This window comes from Oncorhynchus mykiss, chromosome 8 (assembly GCF_057628025.1).
Source record: "Oncorhynchus mykiss isolate SJ-2025 chromosome 8, ASM5762802v1, whole genome shotgun sequence".
Lineage (NCBI taxonomy): Eukaryota > Metazoa > Chordata > Actinopteri > Salmoniformes > Salmonidae > Oncorhynchus > Oncorhynchus mykiss.
Window position 1 is genome coordinate 14,957,709 of NC_143029.1, and position 26,769 is coordinate 14,984,477.

Genomic DNA, 26,769 nt, shown 5'->3' on the forward strand with positions numbered 1-26,769 from the left:
TAGGTTGTATGAGTCAGTTATGTTTGTCATGTGCTTCTCAGCATGCTGGTTTCTCCTGTGTAATCTAGTCCACTGGCCGTCTCTCTCCCTCACTGTCAAACCGACAGCATATGGTAGCAATTGAGCCTGGGGACAAACAATGTAATAGGAACAATTAAACCACAGTTATTCACCTTTTACATATCACACTTACCATGTCAAGTTCCAAAAAGATCCATCTTTTAATCACATAATATACAAAAACAAACCATCCACATCATCCACATGAACAATTAGCAGGGTTGGCTGCTCGGGACTATGATGAGCATTCCATTCTTTGCTCCAGAGCCTCAAGCAAAGGTTTCTTACAATGATCATATTTACCTAAACTTACAATCAACTCAAGAAAGTAGGTTTAGTTTTCACTTCCCCTCGTAATAGAATAGAACCAGAACTGTCTGAAGAAGCAGTGTCTACAAATACTGGAATTTTGTTCCTTTCACCTCCAGCTCAACATGATCCTATGTTAATTGTCCTACCTTTCCACCACCTTTTCACCTTTGTTGAACATACCACGAGTCCATTAGAATCACATAAATAACAAGTACATGAAATGGCACAATGTACCTCTCTCTACACATGGAAATACTAGACCATCTCCCCTCTCACACTGCTCACACACAATTCATGAATAAGGGGTTAGTAGCTACTCTCACAGCATGGAATTACCTGTGAAATGATTTAAATCATCATTGATACGTTCCCTAATAATCCCTCAGTGGTTACTTTCTCTATCCAACCATTCATTTCAGATTTGGATTGTGTCAAACCGTTATATAATAACAACACACAATGACATTCAACAGAAGAAAACAGAAGTGACATTGAAGTGAGCCAATAACATCACCCAGTGAAAGCAAACAGTCTGGAGTAAGTCCTTGGGTGTTGCCCAAATGGCACCCTATTCCCTGTACAGTGCACTACTTTGACCAAGGACCATAGGGCTTTGGTCAAAAGAAGTGTACTACTTACTGTATGTAGGGAAAGGGGTGTAATTTGGGAAATTTTCCCTGTTGAGACCATGAATCATCATACTGTAGGGTGTCCAATCAAAAATGCATATTTTGACCAATGGGTAAAATACACTGAACAAAAATATAAATGCATCATGTAAAGTGTTGGTCCCATGTTTCATGAGCTGAAATAAAAGTTCCATACACACAAAAAGCTTATTTCTCTAAAATTTTGGGCACACATTTCTTTGCATCCCTGTTAGTCAGCATTTCTCCTTTGCCAAGATAATCCATTTACCTGACAGGTGTGTCATATCAGAAGCTGATTAAAAAGCATGATCTTTACACAGGAGCACTTTGTGCTGGGGACAATAAAAGGCCACTGTAAAATGTGCAGTTTTGTCACACAACACAATGCTACAGACGTCTCAAGTTTTGAGGGAGTGTGCAATTGGCATGCTGACTGCAGGAATGTCCACCAGAGCTGTTCCCGGAGAATTACATTAAATGTTCATTTGTCTCCCGTAAGCCGCCTCCAAAACTGTTTCAAAGAATTTGGCAGTATGTCCAACCGGCCTTACCACCGCAGACCACATGCAACCACGGGTCAGGAGTATTTTTGTCTGTAATAAAGCGCTTATGTGGGGAAAAACTCATTCCGATTGGCTGGATTTGTCTCCCCATTGGGTGGGCCTGGCTCCCAATTGGGTAGGCCTATGCCCTTGCATGGCTGCGCCCTTGCCAAGTCATCTGAAATCCATAGATTTGGGCAATGATTTCATTGATTTCAATAGACTGATTTCCTTATATAAACAGTAACTCAGTAAAATCTTTGAAATTGATGCATATTGCATTCATATTTTTCTTCAGTATAATATTAATTGTGTAAATACTCCTCTAAGAAAACCAATGGTCCAAACCTCATGCCTCGATCATAATCCATTCAAAAGTTATTGTAGGATGGCCAAAATTAGGGTGACTAAGTCAATGGAGGCCGGGAGGATGGCCAAAATTAGGGTGACTAAGTCAATGGAGGCCGGGGGGATGGCCAAAATTAGGGTGACTAAGTCAATGGAGGCCGGGGGGATGGCCAAAATTAGGGTGACTAAGTCAATGGAGGCCGGGGGGATGGCCAAAATTAGGGTGACTAAATCAATGGAGGCCGGGGGGGATGGCCAAAATTAGGGTGACTAAGTCAATGGAGGCCGGGGGGATGGCCAAAATTAGGGTGACTAAGTCAATGGAGGCCGGGGGGATGGCCAAAATTAGGGTGACTAAGTCAATGGAGGCCGGGGGGATGGCCAAAATTAGGGTGACTAAATCAATGGAGGCCAAAAATCAGAAAAAATGCATTCCGTCAGCTAGGCTGGATGTTGTGCGAGAATTAAGGCAAACTGACAGGCTTTCTTCTTGAATCCGGAGGACATGAAACAATATAGAGGTAAGATAGATATAGATGTTGAGACATGACATGTAGTATTTTCTTATTTTAGTTTATGCTTTTCATATTAATGCAAAAATCCTGTCCTTTATCGAAGATTTCTTACAAAAGCAAGCATATCTCTGAAATGTCAACGGAGCACTGAGCGTATACCAAGCTTTTTCTTTTCAAAGCATTTTACATTTAATTCAGCTTGTGTCATGCTAATTTTGCTTTTTGTGACACGCGGAAACAACTTTGAAGACGAGGACCACAAAAAGTAAAATCCTCAAAAGCGATGAGAAATCAGCACCACTATGTCAACAGAGTTAGGTGCTTATTATCGTATTAGGTAACAAAATCTGACTTTTGGCCTATAATGTTAATGATATGAAAGCAAAAGTCCCCACGATTCAGAACATGAATAATCATATTTGTATTGGTAAAATGTATTTAATAACATAAGGAAGTGAAATTTCATCACCAAAGAGTGTTTTTTTTCACCCACTTCTGGGCAGAGTGGTTGGACACCCTACATATTTTCACCCACTTCTGGGCAGAGTGGTTGGACACCCTACATATTTTCACCCACTTCTGGGCAGAGTGGTTGGACACCCTACATATTTTCACCCACTTCTGGGCAGAGTGGTTGGACACCCTACATATTTTCACCCACTTCTGGGCAGAGTGGTTGGACACCCTACATATTTTCACCCACTTCTGGGCAGAGTGGTTGGACACCCTACATATTTTCACCCACCTCTGGGCAGAGTGGTTGGACACCCTACATATTTCCACCCACTTCTGGGCAGAGTGGTTGGACACCCTACATATTTTCACCCACTTCTGGGCAGAGTGGTTGGACACCCTACATATTTTCACCCACTTCTGGGCAGAGTGGTTGGACACCCTACATATTTTCACCCACTTCTGGGCAGAGTGGTTGGACACCCTACATATTTTGTGAAAAGACCAAGGACACTATCTTGTTTTCCTTCTCTTTTAGTTCTTGTGTCCTAATTTCCTGTATCTTTGCTTTTTACCTGGACAATAACACCATTAACTTAAACCACTCCACTCTCTCTCACCTGATCCTAAAACCTGTTCACCTTGAGTAAGAAACCCCGCACACACAAGAATACCCAATTTGAGGAGTATACACAAAAGCTAAAAAAAAAACTGGGTGGAAAAAGAGACAAAGGTTATAAGGCAAGTTTGCATACTCCCATAATACAGTAACAGTACAACACTGGCATTTCATCATCGATTCGGGACCCATCCATCCCGCTGAGCCACAGCCAATAGTCCTCATAATAAAGTAGGGGCTGCGTTCCAAATCAAATTTTATTGGCACCCTATTCACTTTCTAGTGCACTACTTTTGACCAGGACCCATAGGGCTCTGGTCAAAAGTAGTGCACTAAATAGGTAAATCCCAAAGCTTTCAGTCCATCCATCCCTTCTCACGTGAACAAATGAGAATCGTCGTCCGACTCCAAAACACAGCTTGGACAGTCTCTCTCTCTAATAATGTGTTGGACAGTCTCTCTCTCTAATAATGTGTTGGACAGTCTCTCTCTAATAATGTGTTGGACAGTCCCTGCAGTCCTTGGTGCTAGTCTCTGTGTGTGTGCACCTTTGCTGGTCTCTGAATCTGCTTCATGTGGCTTTGGTCTTCTGGTTGCAGTGGCCATCTGTGGAGGTGGAGTCCTGGTGGGAGAAGACGGGAGCCTCCTTCAGGCGCAGGTGTCGGGGCTTGACTGGCAGTGCTACCGCCAGGAGAACACAGCCGATGTGGACACTGAAGTACCAGGACCTGGGGACAGAGGCGAGAGACGATGATTTAGGGATCAATATCAGAATCTGAAAACCTTATTGCCAAGCAACAAGTGTTGCTAGGAATTTCTCTTGGTGTTGTACACATTTTTCAGCAACAACCAGGCACACAAGTTCATTCAACTTCTCAGAAAAATAACAAAAAGTCACTGTATAAGTAGAATCATAGGTTCAGACAAAAACACAATTCTTCTTGCACTTCCATCCAAGGTAACAAACTATGAATGCTTTTTTTTTTTTACTTGAGTGAGGTAAAGTATTGTTCTCTGTATATGTCCCAAATGGCATGATATTCCCTATATAGTGCACTACTTTTGACCAGAGACATATGGGCCATGGTCAAAAGTAGTGCACCATAAAGGAAATGGGATGCCATTTGGGATGCAGACATAGTTTCTGGCCACTCACCTGTAGAACTTCATAGAGGGCCCGACAGACAGCAGCACAAAAGGCACCACAGTGTAACAAATGGCAATCTGGGTGCCAGCCCACGTGATCCCATCATACAGTAGCTTGTGTGAAGGCGAGCCCAGGAAGTACGGCCTCACGTTGTGTCTCATCTGGAGAAAAAAAAAGAACCAAAGCAATGAATTCAGAGTAAAAAAAGAAGTGAAAAAATGAACATCTAAGTTTACAACAAACAGCCTTGTAAATCTAAAATATGTTGCACTGCCCTTAACTCTCTCCCAAATGGTGTCCCAAATGGCACCCTATTCCCTATATAGTGCATGGGCCCTGGTCAAAAGTAATGCACTAGGGAATAGCGTGCCATTTGGGACGCATATTAAGAGTCAAGTAATGCATTTCCAATGGAACTTTCTCTCCCAGCAGCTCATCCACCAGCAGTCGTCTGCCTCAGTGAGTCCCAAAGTGTCTCAGGTGACGCTCCATTAGCCGGAGTCCTGCCCGGTCTCCTCTCCATCCGTCTGTCTGGCTGGCCTGTTATCTGTGCAGTCCAGCTGGACTCAGGTTGCATCCCAAATTGAACCCTATTCAGTATATAGTGCACTACTGTTGACCAGAACCCATAGGGTACCCATAGGGCTCTAGTCAAAAGTTGTGCACTATATAGGGAATAGGGTGCCATTTGGGACTCAGCCTCTAATAAATATGCTTTATTCAGGCCAGACCTTCAGAGGACAGTGAGTCTCTATGGCAGCCTAACTATGACTGATTCTCTTAACACTAATGATGCAGAAATAAAGTACATCAGGATGAACATGACCCGAACACTTTGTTTCATCTGTGATGGGAACATCAGGATATCTGTTGTTATGGCAATAGCAGAAATCGTTGATATTCAGAAAATATGTTATTGATTTTTAGTGGGTACGGTGCATGACATTTTATCTACGCCTATGAAAAGTTTAGGGCTTAGTGCATCTAGACAGAGATGGAAAATTGTGGGGAGAGGTCTGTGTCAGTGTGTTTTAGGAGATCTCACTCTCTCTCAGAGAGATACAGTACTCACGGCACGTGCAGCCAGTGTGACCACGATGCCAGTGAGGAAGGTGAGGTAGTATCCAGGGTAGGCTCCGTGCCACATGGCTGACAGAATGAAGGTAGCCGCTGTGGGGTTGTAGGGACAGCGCTCGTAACACACCCTGCGCACACACACAACCAGCCAGTCAAACACAACAGCACAGAAAGACCTCCTAATAACCTCTCACTGATAAATCCACTCCAATTTCCTTGTGTGCAGACTACAGAGAGCACAAAACATTAAGAACACCTGCTCATTCCATGACATAGACTGATCAGGTGAATCCAGGTGGAAGCTACAATCCCTTATTGATGTCTCTTGTTAAATCCACTTCAATCAGTGTAGATGAAGGGGAGGAGACAGGTTAGAGAAGGATTTTTAAGCCTTTAGACAATTGAGACATGGATTGTGTATGTGTGTCATTGAGGGTCAATGGCAAAACAAAAGATTGAAGTGCCTTTGAATGGGGTACAGTTTCCTGTGTGTATCAAAATGGTCCACCACTCAAAGGACATCCAGCCAGCTTGACACAACTGTGGGAAGCATTGGAGTCAACATGGGCCAACATCCCTTGGAATGCTGTCAACACTTTGTAGAGTCCTTGGCCTGATGAATTGAGGCTGTTCTGAGGGCAATAGGGGGTGCAGCTTAATATTAGGAAGGTGTTCCTAATGTTTGGTATACTCAGTAAGAGAAAGCAGACTGTTAGTGCTACCTGACTCCACTAGGTGGCAGACTTTTACAGACAGATAAGACCTCGATAGGATAGGCGTATCCACAAATGATTTAGAGCCTGAAACCTATACTGTAATTACAATGCATTTAAATAGTATGTACAATGTGTCAGAAAGCTAATGTTAATAATTACAGAAAGAATTATGACCAAGTCTCTTTGTCTTTACCAATTACAGACTAAGCCTGGTTTCTGTACCTTTTGAGCCAATGTGCCGTCTGTATATTCCAATTGTCAAGGAACATCTTGAAGCTGGTGGCAAACTGGAACCAAGGAGAGGAGGACAACATCAGTATACATACATTAACTGTAGATTGTTATAGATAGAGTTGTGGAAAACATACTGAGACATGAGTGAAGACTACTAATGTTTCAACATTTCACCTCAATATCCATTATCCTCAGATTGGAGATGAGATCCCAACGTGGTGAGCCGTCACTGTTGTATCCATTGAATCCAAATCCTGCTGCATTGTTGATGGCATCAGCTGTTCAGAATTCAAACACATGCTTTCAGAAACACCATCTCCAGGCAGGCATTCAGTCAAAGGCGAATTGTCAACAAGCGCATCGCACGTGACTTTTACAGGTAATTTACATTTGAGCGGACATCTGCACGGTTTATCATGAACGTGCTTTCCGCAAACTGCAGGGAAATTGCCTTTATATGGCGTATTCTCAGTATTATCGTGCACAGCTCTGACGCCTCTGAGTCCCGGTCTGTTTCATGTCCCAACACTGTACCTCCACAAGGTCCACCATTCCTTAGTGATGATAATATCATTAATTACATTATCATTCTAATAACAGCATATTATCACAGTGAAGGACAATACAGGAGCTATACAGGCCGTGCAGCCGTGCTCTCTCTCTGTGTGTGTGTGTGTGTGTGTGTAGAGAAGGTTTAATTGAGTCCCACCTCTACCTGCTTGTTATCACCATACTCTCTACGACGCACACCTTGCTGCAAACAATCACACACACACACAATCACACACAATCACACACACTTTGCTGCAAACAATCACACACAAACACAGTCGGACTGATCTCACCCCCTTACAAAGCTCATCTGTTCTCAGTCTGTAAGGGGTTACTTGTCAACATGGAATAACGGACATTATTGCAGCTAAGAATTGGTTTCAGGGTCAATCAATGAATACAGGCCTAAAGAGATTTACTATTGAAAACTGACAACGGCTACATCCATATTCTCCTCCCTTCTCCCTTTATACTCGGTCATGGATTTGAAAGCGTTGGATGGTTTAAGCTTTGGCGGAAGGGAGTTTCAACCATTGTTAATGACGATGACTGTGTAAGTGCACCCTTCAAAAAAACAGGGGTTGAGAATCAGCCAACGGGAACAGAGAGGAGACCCACCCAGCGTCCAGACGAAGTAGTACTTGGGCCTGGTGGTCAGCATGGACAGGTAGAGGTAGACCACCTGGGCGTAGAAGGGCGTGGTGGCGATGAAGTCGTTGTCGATGTTCCGTTCCACAGGGAACACTTTACAGACCGAGAGGAAAACCATGAGGGAGAAGAAACAGGTGGCCAGTTTACGGACCACTTCAATCTGAAGAAGAGGAAGGGGGGGACATCAGCCAATAAAAACACTCTGTCCCACATAGAACCCTATTCCCTATATAGTTCACTACCTTTGACCAGGGCCCATGGTCAAAAATAGTGCACTATAAAGGGAACAGGGTGCCACTTAGGAAGCAGCCTCAGCAAAGACTCACATCTGCTTTGCATAATTGAGAGCTTCACGAGGAAGTCAAAAGACAGCCATGTTGCTGTTCATTCAGTGAACAATGAATAGTGTCTAGGGAATACTGTGCATTTACTACACAGAAATGCTTTACTGTCTTAGAAAGTTCCAGACAATCATTGAGAGTAACGTGGCATGAAAATGCTGCCGAGTTGGTAACTTTCCAAAAATCATAGTGGCATTTGATACCAGTGCATACGTTTGGGGAGGGGTCAGTCTGTTTGTGTCTGCCGTTGGTCTTCCCATTGGTCTGGTGGTCTTTACTGCGACGGCAGGGCGTGCCCTCGATGAAGGCGATGTAATCGTTGTAGGAGGAGGTGGGGCCAGCCAGTATTCCCATAAAGTTACAGTTATAGCTGAAGTACTCCAGCAGACTGGGCATCCTCCTGCAGGGGAGGTGGAGGAGACACACAGACCATCACAACACAGTGACAGTAAGGGCTGTGGCACACAGACCATCACAACAGTTACAGTAAGGGCTGTGACACACAGACCATCACAACACAGTGACAGTAAGGGCTGTGACACACAGACCATCACAACAGTTACAGTAAGGGCTGTAACACACAGACCATCACAACACAGTGACAGTAAGGGCTGTAACACACAGACCATCACAACACAGTGACAGTAAGGGCTGTGACACACAGACCATCACAACACAGTTACAGTAAGGGCTGTGACACACAGACCATCACAACACAGTGACAGTAAGGGCTGTAACACACAGACCATCACAACAGTGACAATAAGGGCTGTGACACACAGACCATCACAACACAGTGACAGTAAGGGCTGTGACACACAGACCATCACAACACAGTTACAGTAAGGGCTGTGACACACAGACCATCACAACACAGTGACAGTAAGGGCTGTAACACACAGACCATCACAACACAGTTACAGTAAGGGCTGTAACACACAGACCATCACAACACAGTGACAGTAAGGGCTGTGACACACAGACCATCACAACACAGTGACAGTAAGGGCTGTGACACACAGACCATCACAACACAGTGACAGTAAGGGCTGTGACACACAGACCATCACAACACAGTTACAGTAAGGGCTGTGACACACAGACCATCACAACACAGTGACAGTAAGGGCTGTGACACACAGACCATCACAACACAGTGACAGTAAGGGCTGTGACACACAGACCATCACAACACAGTGACAGTAAGGGCTGTGACACACAGACCATCACAACACAGTGACAGTAAGGGCTGTGACACACAGACCATCACAACACAGTGACAGTAAGGGCTGTGACACACAGACCATCACAACACAGTGACAGTAAGGGCTGTGACACACAGACCATCACAACACAGTGACAGTAAGGGCTGTGACACACAGACCATCACAACACAGTGACAGTAAGGGCTGTGACACACAGACCATCACAACAGTTACAGTAAGGGCTGTGACACACAGACCATCACAACACAGTGACAGTAAGGGCTGTAACACACAGACCATCACAACCCAGTGACAGTAAGGGCTGTGACATACAGACCATCACAACACAGTGACAGTGAGGGATGTAACACACAGACTATCACAACACAGTGACAGTAAGGGCTGTAACACACAGACCATCACAACACAGTGACAGTAAGGGCTGTGACACAAAGAAACGGTCTCTCACAGACAATCACAACAGTCACGACAGTAATTACAGTGACAGTACAGACTGTGATACATGCATAGTTAGAATCCCCAAAGCATATCTCCCCTCTCTCCAGAGAAATAACAATACACTGAACAAAAGTATAAATGTAACATGTAAAGTTTTGGTCCCATGTTTCATGAGCTGATATAAAAGATTCAATTTTTTTTCCCATACAAACAAAAAGCATATTTCTCCCAAATGTTGTGCACACCATGGCTATGGGGCTAGTCGGCATCTGGTGTGACCACTATTTGCCTATTGCGGCGCGACATATCTCCTTCGTATAGCGTTGATCAGGTTGTTGATTGTGGCCTGTGGAATGCTGTCCCAACCCTAACAAACCATTCAGTGACCACTCGTGCCCTGTGGAAGGGGGTATTGTCATCCCCCAGACTAGAGAGCCAATTATACAGTCCTCACAGGCTCATACAGGAAGCGGCAATTTTCTACTCAAAATAACTAAAACATACCTGTAAAACATACCTTATAGCCAGGACCTTCTGATTTGGGGTCAGCTGTTCCTCTTTCCGGCACATTCCTGTTGGGGGAGGGAGGTAAAGAAGAACACATATGTAAATGCTTGCTTTTGATCAGGGGGGTTTGGTTTCAAAGTTCATTCAAAGATACTGACTTTGCAATGGAATGGAATGAAAACAACGTGTCATAACAGTCTACAGTACATGGTTTACAAGGGTGAGGCCACCATTTCCTGCCTCAGTCCCAGAGAGAGGCAGTGGTCTGAGAACTCAGTCGTGTCTTGTCCTCTCCTGTGACTGTCCTGTGTGGGTAATGATATCCATTACATCCCTGTGGTCTCTCTTTCTCACTCTCTGCAGGTCCCGGCTGATCTATGGGCTAATTAAAGGACGATAAATTGACTTCCAGGAAGTGCGCGTCCCTGTTGTCTCCCCAACCCCGCCTCCACGCCGCAGCGCTTTGTCTTGTCCCGCACACCGGGGACGAGGCGAACGGAGTGAAACAGGCTGAATAATTCTGTGTTGTTTATGGCGGCCATTATGCTGATAACAAGATTAGCACAGCTAATCAGCTCACATTACAGCCTAATGCCTGCTAGGGACTGGAGGAGAGGAGAGGTGCCAACACCAATACTGGGCGGCACCGACGCCCCAAATCTGGCTCCATTAACAGGCTCAATAACGAACAACACAGTAGGGCATAACTCAGCCTCCCTAAACAATGAGAACGGGGTCAGGGTGTTAATGACTGTTTGGTTTTGTTTGACACAAGGACAGACTACAAGACCACATGAGTGACTGCTAAAGAAGGTCAGAAAGAACACATTCCAGAATGCTTTTACACATTCACTCTCCTCTTCTGATCCTAAACAAACGAGGACAATTCCATTCCCAAACACGAGGTCATTTCATCCACCTTTAGTTTGGATCTCAAACAGACCTTTCTGTGTTGTTAGATCGAACATGTACCAAGGGAAGACTCAAACACAGGCCAAGGGAACACAGTAAAACACTGGCCAATCAGGATGTCCCATACAGGGAACACAGTAAAACACAGGCCAACCACAATGTCCCATACAGGGAACACAGTAAAACACAGGCCAACCACAATGTCCCATACAGGGAACACAGTAAAACACTGGCCAATCAGGATGTCCCATAACACTTGCTAGTTGGCAAGACAGCACAAACAGATCTGGGATCAGGCTAGATGTCCCTAGCAACTGTCACAGGCCTTCACCTAGGTGAATGAAGCCTGGGAGCAGTCTACGTTCACACACACACACACACACACACACACACACACACACACACACACACACACACACACACACACACACACACACACACACACACACACACACACACACACACACACACACACACACACACACACACACACACACACACACACACACACACACACACACACACACACACACACACACACACACACACACACACACACACACACACACACACACACCCTGTCTTTCAAAGATAATTTGTAAAAATCCAAATAACTCCACAGATCTTCATTGTAAAGCGTTTAAACACCGTTTCCCATACTTGTTCACTGAACCATAAACAATTAATGAACATGCACCTGTGGAACGGTCGTTAAGACACTAACAGCTTACAGACGGTAGGCAATTAAGGTCACAGTTATGAAAACTTAGGACACTAAAGAGTCCTTTCTGCTGACTACGGAAAACCCCCTTAAGAAAGATGCCCAGGGTCCCTGCTCATCTGTGTGAACGTGCCTTAGGCATGCTGCAAGGAGGCATGAGGACTGCAGATGTGGCCAGGGCAATAAATGGCAATGTCCGTACTGTGAGACGCCTAAGACAGTGCTACAGGGAGACAGGATGGACAGCTGATCGTCCTCGCAGTGGCAGACCACGTGTAACAACACCTGCACAGGATCGGTACATTCGAACATCACACCTGCGGGACAGGTACAGGATGGCAACAACTGCCCGAGTTACACCAGGAACACACAATCCCTCCATCAGTGCTCAGACTGTCCGCAGTAGGCTGAGAGAGGCTGGACTGAGGGCTTGTAGGCCTTTTGTAAGGCAGGTGCTCACCAGACATCACCGGCAACAACGTCGCCTATGGGCACAAACCCACCGTCGCTGGACCAGACAGGACTGGCAAAAAGTGCTCTTCACTGACAAGTCGCTTTTTTGTCTCACCAGGGGTGATGGTCGGATTTGCGTTTATCGTTGAAAAAATTAGCGTTACACCAATGCTTGTACTCTGGAGCGGGATCGATTTGGAGGTGGAGGGTCCATCATGGTCTGGGGCGGTGTGTCACAGCATCAATGGACTGAGCTTGTTGTCATTGCAGGCAATCTCAATGCTGTGCGTTACAGGGAAGACATCCTCCTCCCTCATGTGGTACCCTTCCTGCAGGCCCATCCTGACATGACCCTCTAGCATGATAATGCCACCAGCCATACTGCTCGTTCTGTGCGTGATTTCTTGCAAGACAGGAATGTCAGTGTTCTGCCATGGCCAGCGAAGAGCCCGGATCTCAATCCCATTGAGCACGTCTGGGACCTGTTGGATCGGCGGGTGAGGCCTAGGGCCATTCCCCCCAGAAATGTCTGGGAACTTGCAGGTGCCTTGGTGGAAGAGTGGGGTAACATCTCACAGCAATAACTGGCAAATCTGGTGCAGTCCATGAGAAGGAAATGCACTGCAGTACTTAATGCAGCTGGTGGCCACACCAGATACTGACTGTTACTTTTGATTTAGAGCCCCCCTTTGTTCAGGGACACATTATTCCATTTCTGTTAGTCACATGTCTGTGGAACTTGTTCAGTTTATGTCTCAGTTGTTGAATCTTATGTTGATACAAATATTTACACATGTTAAGTTTGCTGAAAATAAATGCAGTTGACAGTGAGAGGACGTTTATTTTTTTGCTGAGTTTACATACATACTGTACATGGATACAGGTAACTGCCAAAATAATGCAAACACTTGAGTAAATTAGGGATTCAAAGTACATTAAAAGCAGGTGCTTCCACATAGATGTTGTTCCTGAGATAATTAAGCAATTCACTTCCCAGCTTAGTGTCATGTATAAAAATGCTGAGCAGGCCATTCTTTTGGCTATTCTTTTTTCTACCATGGCTCTGCTCCAATAGGATGACAATATCTCCATCCACAGGGAACGAGTGATCACTGAATGGTTTAATGAGCATGAAAACAATGTAAACCATGTGCCATGGTCGTCTCAGTCACCATATCACCCTCAACCCAGTTGAACACTTCTGGAAGACTGGAGCAGTGCCTGAGACGGCGTTTTCCACCACCATCAACAAAACACTCAATGATGGAATTTGTCATGGAAGAATGGTGTCGCATCCCTCCAATAGAGTTCCAGACACTTGTAGAATCTATGCCATTGATGCTGTTCTGGCTCGTGGTGGCCCAACGCCCTATTAAGACAATTTATGTTGGTGTTTCTTTCATTTTGGCAGTTACTTGTAGATAGGAGAATGTAGCGCGGGGTTCAAGAATAATAGGTGTAATGCAATGTAACGTAGGAGGAGGATGGGGAAAAAGGCAGGAGGGAGAGAGAGGCACCACAGGAGATCCAACAGGATCAAGGAATGCAGCTTGGAGCATCACGTCAGACCAGTGGTTCCCAACTCCAGTCCTCCAGTTTTCCCCACACCGGATGCAACTTGTCAACAAATCATCAAGCCCTCAATGAGTTGAATCAGCTGTGTTTGTCCGAGGCTACAAGGAAAAGGTTGTTGGGGTCTACTGGAGGACTCGAGGTGGGAAACACTGTTCCAGAGCAAGTCACCGTGTGACAATACAACCTTGTGATCCAACTCCTCCACATCTCTATGGAGAAATAGAGATGGTATGTGAGATACTCCAGCCATGTGGGCATTGTGATATGAGGAATATCCCATGTTACTAAAGTTTCCTTCCTTTTCATCCATCTGACTTCAGAGGAAGACATGTGACTAATCCAAAAATATAAATGCAAAATGTGTTGGTCCCATGTTTCAAGAGCTGAAATAAAAGATCCCAGAAATGTCCCATACAAACAAAAAGCTTATTTCTCTCACATTTTGTGCACAAATATGTTTACATCCCTGTTAGTGAGCATTTCTCCTTTGCCAGGATAATCCATCCACCTGAAAGGTGTGGCAAATCAAGAAGCTGATTAAACAGCATGATCATTACACAGGTGCACCTTATGCCGGGGACAAAAGACCACTAAAATGTGCAGTTTTGTCACACGTTCAATTTCTCTACCATAAGCTACCTCCAACGTTGTTTTTAATCATTTGGCAGTATGTTCAAACGGCCTCATAACCACAGACCAAGTGTATGGCGACGTGTGAGCGAGCGGTTTGCTTATGTCAACGTTGTGAACAGAGTGCTCCATGGTGGTGGTGGGGTTATGGTATAAGCTATGGACAACTAACACCATTAACTTTATCCACAGGAGGTTCATGGCACCATATTTGGGGAGGACAGACTCGTGGTAATAGCTGGAGCGGAATAGTATCAAATACATCAAACCCATGCTGTCCATGTGTCTGATGCCATTCTATTTGATCCATTACAGACATTATTATTAGCTGTCCTCCCCTCAGCAGCACCATATTATCAATGGCAATTTGAATGCACAGAGATAACAATATGAGATCCTGAGGCCCATTGTCATGCCATTCATCAGCCACAATCACCTCGTTTCAGCATGATAATGTTGAAAGGATCTGTACACAATTCCTGGAAGCTGAAAATGTCCCAGTTCACCAGACGTCACCCATTAAGCATGTTTGGAATGCTCTGGATTGATATGTACAACAGCAAATTCCAGTTCCCGCCAATGTACAGCAACTTCGCACAGCCATTGAAGAGGAGTGGGACAACATTCCACAAGCCACAATCAACAGGCTGATCATCTCTATGCGAAGGAGATGTGTCGCACTGCATGGGGTAGAGGGTAGTCACACCAGATACTGACTGGTTTTCTGATCCACGCCCCTACTTAATATTTTTTTAAAGATTTCTGTGACCAACAGATGCATCGCTGTATTCCCAGTCATGTGAAATCCATTGATTAGGGCCTAATACATTTTTGCATGTTGCAGTTATATTTTTGTTGGGTCTATATACACTCTGTGTCTGGTTTGAAGAAAATAAGCTTCTTACCATCATGTATTTCAAACGCCAAACTGGTGATCTTCTGTGTTATCACCATCATAGGCCTGAGAGAGAGAGAGAAAGAGAGAGAGATGGAAATAGAAAAATATGGAGAGAAAAAGAGAGGAGAGAGAGAGGGGAGGGGAGAGAGAGAGAAGTATGAAAGAGAGAGCAGTATGAAAGAGAGAGAGAGAGAGAAGTATGAAAGAGAGAGAGAGCGAGGGAGGGGGAGAGAGAGAGAACGAGGGAGAGAGAGAGAGAGAGAGGGGGGAGAGAGAGGGGGGAGAGGGAGAGAAGTATGAAAGAGAGAGAGAGAGAGAGAGAGAGAGAGAGAGAGAGAGAGAGAGAGAGAGAGAGAAGTATGAAAGAGCGAGAGAGAGCGAGGGAGGGGGAGAGAGAGAGCAGTATGAAAGAGAGAGAAGGGGGAAAGGGAATTAAAGAGTTATCATGTAAAAAAAGCTATATTTGTTTATAAAGCTGTGCCATATTAATTCAGGCATGGTTTCACACAGTCTTCCAACACAATGTTAAATGAGGACATCAGGGCACTGTATTACCCCACCCAGGCCATGACCCAAACCCACAGATGGAGAGAAAAAGAGAAGTCTTACCCTGTGAAGTCAGCAGAGTACATGCCATAGTCGAAGACGTACACGCGTGTGATCTGACAGAAGCTGAGATAGCCCAGGGCCACCACCAGACAGTACCTGAGGTAAAATACACAGAGACAAAATGACTATAGTTCACTACATACAGTAAGCTAGATGAACATCTATGTACACTTCTGTTATTAGTTAGTATTTTATTCGGTACCCATTAGCTGTTGTGAAAGTAGTAGCTACTCTTCCTGGGGTCCACACATAACATGACATAATACAGAACATTCAATAGGTACACACAAACTATCTAGGTCAAATAGCGGAGAGGTGTTGCTTTATCTGTTATTTTAAACCACGTTTGCTGTTTATTTGAACAATATGAGATGGGAGTTCCATGCAGTAAGGGCTCTATATAATGGCTCTATATAATGGCTCTATATAATGGCTCTATATAATACTATACGATTTCTGGAATTTGCTCTGGATTTAGCAGCAAATGGATAGCCTCAATTGGTGTGGTGATGTGGTGATTTGGTGATGTGGGGTTTTGGTGATGTGGTGGTGTGGTGATTTGGTGGTGTGGTTTTGGTGATGTGGTGATGTGGTGATTTGGTGGTGTGGTGATGTGGTGATTTGGTGATGTGGTGATTTGGTGGTGTGGTGATGTGGTGGAGTGGTGATTTGGGGGTGTGGGGTTTTGGGGGTGTGGGGTTTTGGTGATGTGGGGTTTTGGTGATGTGGTGATTTGGTGGTGTGGGGTTTTGGTGATGTGGGGTTTTGGTGATGTGGTGATTTGGTGGTGTGGTGATGTGGGGTTTTGGTGATGTGGTGATGTGGTGATTTGGTGGTGTGGTGATGTGGTGATGTGGGGTTTTGGTGATGTGGTGATGTGGTGGTGTGGTGGTGTGGTGATGTGGTGTTTTGGTGATGTGGTGATTTGGTGGTGTGGTGATGTGGTGATTTGGGGGTGTGGGGTTTTGGGGGTGTGGGGTTTTGGTGATGTGGTGATTTGGTGATGTGGGGTTTTGGTGATGTGGTGATTTGGTGGTGTGGTGATGTGGGGTTTTGGTGATGTGGTGATGTGGTGATTTGGTGGTGTGGTGATGTGGTGATGTGGTGATGTGGGGTTTTGGTGATGTGGTGATGTGGTGATTTGGTGGTGTGGTGGTGTGGTGATGTGGTGTTTTGGTGATGTGGTGATGTGGTGATTTGGTGGTGTGGTGATGTGGGGTTTTGGTGATGTGGTGATTTGGTGGTGTGGTGATGTGGTGATGTGGTGGAGTGGTGATGTGGTGATTTGGTGGTGTGGTGATGTGGTGGAGTGGTGATGTGGTGGAGTGGTGATTTGGGGGTGTGGGGTTTTGGGGGTGTGGGGTTTTGGTGATGTGGTGATTTGGTGGTGTGGTGATGTGGTGATTTGGTGATGTGGTGATTTGGTGGTGTGGTGATGTGGTGGAGTGGTGATTTGGGGGTGTGGGGTTTTGGGGGTGTGGGGTTTTGGTGATGTGGTGATTTGGTGGTGTGGTGATGTGGGGTTTTGGTGATGTGGTGATTTGGTGGTGTGGGGTTTTGGTGATGTGGGGTTTTGGTGATGTGGTGATTTGGTGGTGTGGTGATGTGGGGTTTTGGTGATGTGGGGTTTTGGTGATGTGGGGTTTTGGTGATGTGGGGTTTTGGTGATGTGGTGATTTGGTGGTGTGGTGATGTGGGGTTTTGGTGATGTGGTGATTTGGTGGTGTGGTGATGTGGGGTTTTGGTGATGTGGTGATTTGGTGGTGTGGTGATGTGGGGTTTTGGTGATGTGGTGATGTGGTGATTTGGTGGTGTGGTGATGTGGGGTTTTGGTGATGTGGTGATTTGGTGGTGTGGTGATGTGGGGTTTTGGTGATGTGGTGATTTGGTGGTGTGGGGTTTTGGTGATGTGGGATATGTTACTGCATTACTGCCAGTGAAAGAGACGGGAGGAAATAAAAACAGAACACATGATGACAACAGGGATCCGTGTATATCAGTCAAATAATGACCTTCATGTTTCTCTTTGTGACAAAATCCCATAATCATCCCAGCCAGCCAGCCAGCCAGCCAGCCAGCCAGCCAGCCAGCCAGCCAGCCAGCCAGCCAGCCAGCCAGCCAGCCAGCCAGCCAGCCAGTCTGTCAGCCAGCCAGCCAGCCAGCCAGTCTGTCAGCCAGCCAGTCTGTCAGCCAGCCAGCCAGTCAGCCAGTCTGTCAGCCAGCCAGCCAGTCTGTCAGCCAGCCAGTCTGTCAGCCAGCCAGTCTGTCAGCCAGCCAGTCTGTCAGCCAGCCAGTCTGTCAGCCAGCCAGTCTGTCAGCCAGCCAGTCTGTCAGCCAGCCAGTCAGCCAGCCAGCCAGCCAGTCTGTCAGCCAGCCAGTCTGTCAGCCAGCCAGTCTGTCAGCCAGTCTGTCAGCCAGCCAGTCTGTCAGCCAGTCTGTCAGCCAGTCTGTCAGCCAGTCTGTCAGCCAGTCTGTCAGCCAGCCACACACCTGCTCCTGCTGTCTCATTATTGAGCAGAGCAGGTGATTTGGCGGGGGCTCTGTGTTGATCTGTATGCACTAGCTTAAAGCTTGGTATGTCCTTGGCACATCTTTCTCCATCTTTCTTCCACCCTCTATCTATCTCACTCTCTCATCCTCATCTACACCTAGCCTACCCTCTTCCATTCTCCCTCCCTTCCTCTGCTCTGAACTCAGTAATGAGGCACAGTGGATATAATGGCCCTGCTACTCCCAGACAGCTTCCCAAAATGGCACCCTATTCCCTATTTAGGGTACTACTTTGACCTGGACCCATAGGGGATGGAAATAGGGAGGTGTTTGGAACACAGCCTGCACAGCCAGTACATGTGCACAACACACACACATCCCCATAGGGAGGAAATAAGTGTGTGCGTGTGTTAGGGGAGACATGTTTCAAGTCTCTGGGAGTACAACACACTCTCAGTCTGTTCACACACTCCGTGGGGATGACGCATGCAGTCGAACTCCCTGCAGACCACTAAGGTCAGGATGGAGACTCGGGTGGAGGGGGGAGACAATTGAGAGAGGGGAGGGCATTCAGAGCCCTCTGCTCGTTCAGCACCACTGTGAGAACCTGTGACTGTGCTTGTGAGAGTCACACCTGAGGACATGTGAGTCAGTGTGTGACTCGGACACTACTCAGTGAATCACATCAGCCAGACAGCTACCACCACCACCACCCCTATTCAGTGGCAAACATCTCTGGTCCAGATCAGCCAGACAGCTACCACCACCACCACCCCTCTTCAGTGACAGAACATCTCTGGTCCAGATCAGCCAGACAGCTACCACCACCACCACCGCTCTTCAGTGACAGAACATCTCTGGTCCAGATCAGCCAGACAGCTACCACCACCACCCCTCTTCAGTGACAGAACATCTCTGGTCCAGATCAGCCAGACAGCTACCACCACCACCACCCCTATTCAGTGGCAAACATCTCTGGTCCAGATCAGCCAGACAGCTACCACCACCACCACCCCTATTCAGTGGCAAACATCTCTGGTCCAGATCAGCCAGACAGCTACCACCACCACCACCACCCCTCTTCAGTGACAGAACATCTCTGGTCCAGATCAGCCAGACAGCTACCACCACCACCCCTCTTCAGTGACAGAACATCTCTGGTCCAGATCAGCCAGACAGCTACCACCACCACCAGCCCCCTCCTCCTCCTATAGATTTACCGACTGAGTTCTGCTCCAAGATGATCAAAGTCAAGCGAAACATGTTGGAGTCATATGTGCTTTAGTTTACAGATCAATCTCCTTTCTCAGAGGGGAACTAAGGGAAGGGAAATAGGATTGTCTGTGTCCCAAATGGCACCCTATACCTTATATAGTGCACTGCTTTTGACCAGAACCCAAAGTAGTGCACTATGTAGGGAATAGGATGCCAATGTGGGATTCAGACAATCTCTTACCCACACAACTGGAGACAAAGAAAGAAAGAAAATAACAGTAGTCTGCTACCCTTTGCCACCCTGTTCAATCCTATTTTTCCCACTGTAGTATCAATTGAACATCAAAGTAATATATATACAATTTGTTTCCTCTGGGCCTGCAGATGGGGCGTGGGCCTCAAGGAGATCAAAGGGGACATAATAATTAGAAGACATTATTAAAGTGATCATGAAGCCAGAGAAAAACTAAAAATGGCCACCAACAGGTGGTAAGCAACAGGACGGAATGATAGCCATGATGGCCAATCATCATTATCACCAGGTCAGCTTTCAATCCCTCATCAGGGATGGATCCCAAATGGCATCCAATTCCCTATATAGTACACCATGTTTGACCAGAGCCCTATGTTAAAAAGTAGTGCACTATAAAGGGAATAGGGTGCCATTTGGGATGCAAACCAGGACGATTACGCCGGCGCCTTACAAGTCACTTCGACAGACAGACAGACAGACAGACAGACAGACAGACAAAAACGGATCTTATCACTTATGTGATCATCCTGTCTGGGTTGCACCCCCAAATTAAAATTAAATTCAGAATAAAAATGTGTTCCAATGATCTCAGCGTGTAACAGATATACATTTGAAAAATAAGAGCGGGCGGCTGAGGTGGTCTGCTGGTACATGCAGGTCGACTCCCGGAGAGTGATTTGTGAGAAGTAAAGAAGTGGCTGATGGGAAACACAGTGTGCGATGTTGGGATGACGTTGCGAGTCAATGTGTGCCTGCCTCTGCTTGGTGTTTTGAACATTATTCATCCGGCAGCAGCCACGGCCACTCTGTAGCCAGTCTGCATGACATCTGTAGCCAGTCTGCATGACATCTGTAGCCAGTCTGCACGACATCTGTAGCCAGTCTGCACGACATCTGTAGCCAGTCTGCACGACATCTGTAGCCAGTCTGCATGACATCTGTAGCCAGTCTGCATGACATCTGTAGCCAGTCTGCATGACATCTGTAGCCAGTCTGCATGACATCTGTAGCCAGTCTGCATGACATCTGTAGCCAGTCTGCATGACATCTGTAGCCAGTCTGCATGACATCTGTAGCCAGTCTGCATGACATCTGTAGCCAGTCTGCACGACATCTGTAGCCAGTCTGCACGACATCTGTAGCCAGTCTGCATGACATCTGTAGCCAGTCTGCATGACATCTGTAGCCAGTCTGCATGACATCTGTAGCCAGTCTGCATGACATGTGTAGCCAGTCTGCGCGACATGTGTAGCCAGTCTGCATGACATGTGTAGCCAGTCTGCACGACATCTGTAGCCAGTCTGCACGACATCTGTAGCCAGTCTGCATGACATGTGTAGCCAGTCTGCGCGACATGTGTAGCCAGTCTGCACGACATGTGTAGCCAGTCTGCGCGACATGTGTAGCCAGTCTGCGCGACATGTGTAGCCAGTCTGCGCGACATGTGTAGCCAGTCTGCGCGACATCTGTAGCCAGTCTGCGCGACATCTGTAGCCAGTCTGCACGACATCTGTAGCCAGTCTGCACGACATCTGTAGCCAGTCTGCACGACATCTGTAGCCAGTCTGCACGACATCTGTAGCCAGTCTGCACGACATCTGTAGCCAGTCTGCACGACATGTGTAGCCAGTCTGCACGACATGTGTAGCCAGTCTGCACGACATGTGTAGCCAATCTGCATGACATGTGTAGCCAGTCTGCATGACATGTGTAGCCAGTCTGCATGACGCGTAGCCAGTCTGCATGCCATCTGTAGCCAGTCTGCATGACATCTGTGGCCATGTCATTGCATGACATCTCTGCACATCATAATTCAGACAGACCTTCATAGACTACTCATACCCTAGACAACACACCAGCACAGGCACGAAAACACACAGAAAGACAGACACACTGGACTTACTTGTGCATGTGTTCTACTCCAGTGAGGATCATGATGCCATAGGTGAGCCCACTCTGAACCAGGAAGTGGAGAGCATACCTACATACAGAGAGAGAGGTGATTAACTGTTCATAATCAATCACAGACATACAGTAATATTCACTATTTCTCCACCCTCGATGTCTCTCCTTCCCTCCATCCTCCCGTCTCTCTCCTTCCCTCCATCCTCCCGTCTCTCTCCTTCCCTCTATCCTCCCAGTCTCTCTCCTTCCCCCCATCCTCCCAGTCTCTCTCCTTCCCCCCATCCTCCCAGTCTCTCTCCTTCCCCCCATCCTCCCAGTCTCTCTCCTTCCCCCCATCTCTCTCCTCCCCCCCCCCATCCTCCCTGTCCTCTGTGCCATAAACAGTGCCTTCAGAAAGTATTCATCCCCCTTGACTTACTCCACATCTTGTTATGTCACTGCCTGAATTCAAAATGGATGACATTTTTTCCTCACCCATATACACAAAATATCCCATAATTTCAAAGTGAAAACATGTTTTTGGAAATGTTAGCAAATTTATTGAAAATTAAATGCATAAATATCTCATTTACATAACTATTCCAAACCAATAGAATTACTTTTGGAAGCAATTACAGCTGTGAGTCTTTCTGGGTAAGTCTCTAAGAGCTTTGTACATCTGGATTGTACAATATTTGCACATTATTATTTTTCACAATTCTTCAAGCAGTCAAGTTGGTTATTGATCATTGCTAGAAAGCCATTCTCAAGTTGCCATAGATTTTCAAGATGATTTAAGACAAAACTGTAACTAGGCCACTCAGGAACATTCAATGTCGTCTAGGTAAGCAACTCCAGTGTATATTTGTTCTTGTGTTTTAGGTTATTGTCCTGCTGAAAGGTGAAATTGTCTCCCAGTGTCTGTTGGAAAGCAGACTGAACCAGGTGTTCCTATAGGATTTTGCTGGTGCTTAACACTATTCAGTTTTATATATATATATATATAAATAAAACTCCCTAGTTCTTGCCGATGACAAGCATAACCATAACATGATGCAGCCACCACCATGCTTGAAAATACAAAGAATGGTACTCAGTGATGAGTTTTGTTGGATTTGCCCCCACGCTTTGTATTCAGCACATAAAGTTAATTTCTTCATTTTTTCAGTTTTACTTTAGTGCCTTATTGCAAACAGGATGCATGTTTGGAATATTTGTATTCTGTACAGTCTTCCTTCTTTTCACTCTGTCATTTAGGTTAGTATTATGGAGTAACTAAAATGTTGTTGACCCATCCTCAGTTCTCTTATCACAGTCATTAAACTAACTGTTTTAAAGTCACCATTGGCCTCATGGTGATATCCCTGAGCGGTTTCCTTCCTTTCCGGCAACTGAGTTAGGTCGTATTGATACACCACCAAATGTGGAATTGATAACTTTACCATGCTCATTTTTTTACCCATCTACCAACAGGTACCCTTCTTTCTGAGGCATTGGATAACCGCTCTGGTCTTTGTGTGTGAATCTGTGTTTGACATTCACTACTTGACTGAGGGACCTTACGGATACTTGTGTGTGGGGTACAGAGTTAAAGTAGTCATTCAAAAATCATGTTGAACACTATTAGTGTGAGTCTATGCAACTTATTTTGTGACTTGTTAAGCACATTGGTACTCCTGAACTTATTTAGGCTTGCCATAACAAAATAGTTGAATACTTATTGACTCAAGACATTTCAGCTTTTCATTTTTAATTTATTTGCAAAATTTTGGAAAAACATAATTCCACGTTGACATTATGGGGTTGTGTGTGCAGACCAGTAACAAAAAAAAACGACATTTAATCCATTTTAAATTGAGGCTGTGAAACAACTAAATGTGGAAAAGTAAAGTGGTGTGAATACATTCTGAAGGCTCTGTATGTGCCTGTCAGAGTAATGGGCCAAGATTCATGGGCCCAGTCTGCCTAGAGAGAACCATTTGTCCCTGGCATCAAATGCACATTAGCTTCATTTAACACACATTCACAGACTACACACACAAAGATTACACACACAGTCACCGATAACACACACACTCAACAGCATGACTGGGCCACAGTAGCAAAGCCATAGTGGATACACAACACATCATAAGCACATAATTTAGTGCTACAAGTCCTTTACCCAGTCGTTGTTTACGTTAAAAACCTTTTGTCTAGTTTTGACCTCATTTGGCCACGTGTGTCATTTTTTGGGCAAAAGGATTGTAATGTTTGCAAGCCATTTTGTGGCAGGGAATAAATATTTTCACAATGTACAGCATGTTACAAACGGCGCCCCATTTAAATGTGGCCGACTCCTTACATGTTGACCAGAGACCTATGGGAATAGGGTGCCTTTTGGGATGCACCCCCTGTAAATATGTGCGTGGGTGTAAAAATCAGAGAGTTTACTGTGTTACAACTAAACGTTCTGGCACTCAGTCCCTGTCTGCATCCCACGCTATGTCTTATTTAGTGCACTACTTTTGACCATGGTCCATTGAGCTCTGGTCAAAAGAAGTGGACTAAGTAGGGAATAGTGTGCCACTTTGGGGACGCAACTCTCATTTGCATCAGGCCTCATCGGTGCATCGACCTGTTCATCTTATTAAAGCAGATCTGTTAATGAGAGAACTCTTTTAGCAGCGCTAATAAACATTGATTCAGCCCTGAGTGGGGAGCAATGGTTGGTGAAGAGTCCAGCAGCGTATTGGCCTGATAATAAATCTATTGGCGTACCCATACTGGCATGGTATCCCTTGGTACGCCCCCTCCCCATTAATCAGGTTAGAGGGGGGAGAGTCCTATTTTGGTCATTTTACACACACACACACACACACACACAGGCCTACTTTTTTTTTCAGTCATTTAACTGTACTTGGAGGCAGTTTTTTCATATGCTAGCTTGTAAAATAAATGCTTGCTTAAAATTGTATGAAATGTTTCAGTAACAGTTACCAAGAGGCAGCATGTGAATACTCTAATTGTCCCACTACCTATAATATCCATCCACAGTCCTACTAAGTCATATCCATCCATAGTCCTATTCCGTCAAATCCATTCACAGTCCTTTTCAGTCATATCCATCCACAGTCCTATTCAGTCATATCCATCCACAGTCCTTTTCAGTCATATCCATCCACAGTCCTTTTCAGTCATATCCATCCACAGTCCTTTTCAGTCATATCCATCCACAGTCCTTTTCAGTCATATCCATCCACAGTCCTTTTCAGTCATATCCATCCACAGTCATATCCATCCACAGTCCTTTTCACTCATATCCATCCACAGTCCTTTTCAGTCATATCCATCCACAGTCCTTTTCAGTCATATCCATCCACAGTCCTTTTCAGTCATATCCATCCACAGTCGTTTTCAGTCATTTCCATCCACAGTCCTTTTCAGTCATATCCATCCACAGTCCTATTCAGTCATATCCATCCACAGTCCTATTCAGTCATATCCATCCACAGTCCTATTCAGTCATATCCATCCACAGTCCTATTCAGTCATATCCATCCACAGTCCTTTTCAGTCATATCCATCCACAGTCCTTTTCAGTCAAATCCATTCACAGTCCTTTTCAGTCATATGCATCCACAGTCCTTTTCAGTCATATCCATCCACAGTCCTTTTCAGTCACCTTTGGCAGCGATTACAGCTGTGTCTTTCTGGGTAAGTCTCAAAGAGCTTTGCACACCTGGATGTGTACATTATTATTTTTACAATTCTTCAAGCTCTGTCAAATTGGTTGTTGATCATTGCTAGACAGCCATTTTCAAGCCTTGCCATTGATTTTCAAGCCGATTTAAGTCAAAACTATAACTAGGCCACTCAGGAACATTCAATGTGGTCTCGGTAAGCAACTCCTGTGTATATTTGTCCTTGTGTTTTAGGTTAGTCTTGCTGAAATGTAAATTTGTCTCCCAGTGTCTGTTGGAAAGCAGACAGAACCAGATTTTCCTCTAGGATGTTGCCTGTGCTTCGATCTATTCCATTTATTTTTAAACTGAAAAACTCCACTGTCCTTGCCGATGACAAGGATACCCATAACATGATGCAGCCAGCAATATGCTTGAAAATATGAAGAGTGGTACTCAGTGATGTGTTGTGCTGGATTTGCCCCAAGCATAACACTTTGTATTCAGGACATAAAGAACATTTCTTTGCCAAATATTTAGCAGTTTTCTCCTATCACAGCCATTAAACTCTGCAATTGTTTTAAAGTCACCGGTCTGTCCAAGATGGCGTAGCAGTCAGATGTCAGACTGCCCTTGACCAGCACAAAAACACCCTGTTGCGTACTGCATTAGCATCATATAGCCCCTGTGATATGCAACTTTTCAGGGAAGTTAAGGGAAGTTAAGAACCAATATACACAGGCAGTTAGGAAAGCAAAGGCTAGCTTTTTCAAACAGAAATGTGCATCCTGTAGCACAAACTCAAAACATTTCTGGGACACTAAAGTCCATGGAGAATAAGAGCACCTCATCCTCCCAGCTGCCCACTGCACTGAGGCTAGGAAACATTGTCACCACCGATAAATCCACTATAATTGAGAACTTCAATAAGCATTTTTCTACGGCTGGCCATGCTTTCCACCTGGCTACCCCTACCCCGGTCAATTGCCCTGCACCCCCCACAGCAACTTGCCCAAGCTTCCCCCATTTCTCCACCCAAATCCAGATAGCTGATGTTCTGAAAGAGCTGCAAAATCTGG

General features: G+C 45.4%; 1 protein-coding gene across 1 annotated transcript in view; it reads right to left on the minus strand.

Annotated features, from left to right (window-relative positions):
• Positions 1-202: 202 nt before the first annotated feature.
• LOC110529444 (membrane-bound glycerophospholipid O-acyltransferase 2) overlaps positions 203-26,769 on the minus strand; it is a 79,288-nt gene continuing 52,721 nt past the window's right edge. The window contains exons 3-13 of the mRNA XM_036984827.2: positions 22,048-22,125; positions 16,187-16,282; positions 15,585-15,640; positions 10,399-10,453; positions 8,431-8,617; positions 7,844-8,036; positions 6,848-6,951; positions 6,662-6,726; positions 5,719-5,851; positions 4,656-4,807; positions 203-4,227 (exon numbers count right to left, since the gene is read on the minus strand). Of these exons, the coding sequence (XP_036840722.2) occupies positions 4,071-4,227; positions 4,656-4,807; positions 5,719-5,851; positions 6,662-6,726; positions 6,848-6,951; positions 7,844-8,036; positions 8,431-8,617; positions 10,399-10,453; positions 15,585-15,640; positions 16,187-16,282; positions 22,048-22,125 (1,276 nt within the window). The 3' untranslated portion in view covers positions 203-4,070. The remainder of the gene's footprint in view (positions 4,228-4,655; positions 4,808-5,718; positions 5,852-6,661; positions 6,727-6,847; positions 6,952-7,843; positions 8,037-8,430; positions 8,618-10,398; positions 10,454-15,584; positions 15,641-16,186; positions 16,283-22,047; positions 22,126-26,769) is intronic.